This window comes from Penaeus monodon, chromosome 29 (assembly GCF_015228065.2).
Source record: "Penaeus monodon isolate SGIC_2016 chromosome 29, NSTDA_Pmon_1, whole genome shotgun sequence".
Lineage (NCBI taxonomy): Eukaryota > Metazoa > Arthropoda > Malacostraca > Decapoda > Penaeidae > Penaeus > Penaeus monodon.
In genome coordinates, this window is record NC_051414.1 from 23,358,903 (window position 1) to 23,360,445 (window position 1,543).

Below are 1,543 nucleotides of genomic sequence, written 5' to 3' on the forward strand. Positions count from 1 at the left end.
GAGAAGAGGTGTGAGTATCACATTCTTTGTTGTTATTTGATGTGTCATTCTTTGAGCAAGTAGTCAGGAAACACTGCTTCACCTCCTAGGCAAGCAGCTATGTAGGCTGTCTTTGAAGTGTGCATGTGACATACAAACACTTGTGCATATTTGTATATGGAATAAAATTATTTTGTGTGTTCTTTATTTTGTCACTACTTAATTATGGTCCTATTCTGGATATGTACCTAAATTGCTATAGGTTGAAAATGCAAGTATTATTAATTTTCAAATACAAAACTGATTTATATTTCCATATGTATTACCAGTTTAGATTACTTGTTTTAATAAACGTTATTCAATAGTTTATGCAAGAATGATTATTTACAGGTTGCAACTGAAGAATAGCTGGAGCACGGCACATTGAAAATGGCTTGGAGTTGGGCCCCAAGTGATTTTGATTATCCTGTCCAAAATAATGCATTATATTTTGGAGGAAGAGGAACTGGCCAACAACCTAGACAATTTCAAAATGTTCCCTTAAGTGAGCTGCTTGGGCTTCCAGTACCCGTACCAGTGCATACAAGAAATTTCAATAATAATGTACAACATAGAAACCAGCCCAGGCAATATTATGAGCCAAGAGGGCAGTTCCAACTGAGGTATTTCCCAGCACCACACTATAATAACCATAGAAATAGGCCACAAAACAGACCTCTTTTGAATAATCCATACTCACATGAGAATAGGCAACCAAGATTTACTCAAAACACTAGAAACCCAGTATCTGTAGGAAACCCAAGAAACCCAACATCTGTAGGAAACCCAAGAAACCCAACATCTGTAGGAAATCCTGCACAAGGAACAAACTCAAGATGGGAGCAAGAATGGCAGCGTGTGGAGAACATGAACTTAGTTAGAAGTGTTTTTATAAAGCATGATCCATTTTATGATGTTCATGATACAGTATTGCAGAACATTATTATGAAAAAAAGTTCAGGTAGGTTGGTTGATTTTTTTTAAGGCTATTGCAGAAATTAAATAGCTAGATTAAGAAACTAAGCTAAAGAAGCAAACTAATTTACATATTTGAGTAAAGGCCAAAGTTCAAATGTAATATATAGATCAACTTTTCCTAAAATTCTGTGTAGGTCTTATGTTTATTTTATAGCTTATCTTTCAGTTTCAACTTTTAACTGCCTCATCTTTTTTGTTGTTAATCTTGAAATTTTTTTTGCAACAAAATTAAGTGTTATCTTTGGCTATCATCAATGTATGCTTTATTTACTTTTTTTCTTGCATATCAGTTATTCAATTTCACTTGTTGAAATAGCTTCAAGATCTGTTTTGAATAAATGTGTTTCATAATTTGTTTTATTAAATTTGTATTTTAAAGGGTCCAGGAAACTGCAAAATAATCAAATTAACTGGATATTGATTTTAGTATGTTGGACTATTTCAAAACAGAGCAAATGCAGTTGACTTTCAAATTCAACCTAAGCCCAGACCAACTGGAAAACCTTCGCACTGATGACACATATCAGGTATGTTAAGAATCTGCAAC

The 1,543-nt window shown here is 33.6% G+C and overlaps 1 protein-coding gene across 1 annotated transcript in view; it reads left to right on the forward strand.

The window, feature by feature from the left end:
* Positions 1–1,543, forward strand: part of LOC119592035 (E3 SUMO-protein ligase PIAS2-like) — a gene marked incomplete at its 3' end in the record, with an annotated part of 17,232 nt that overhangs the window by 2,766 nt on the left and 12,923 nt on the right. The window contains 2 exon segments of the mRNA XM_037940830.1: positions 370–979; positions 1,447–1,523. Coding sequence (XP_037796758.1) covers positions 409–979; positions 1,447–1,523 — 648 coding nt within the window. The 5' untranslated portion in view covers positions 370–408.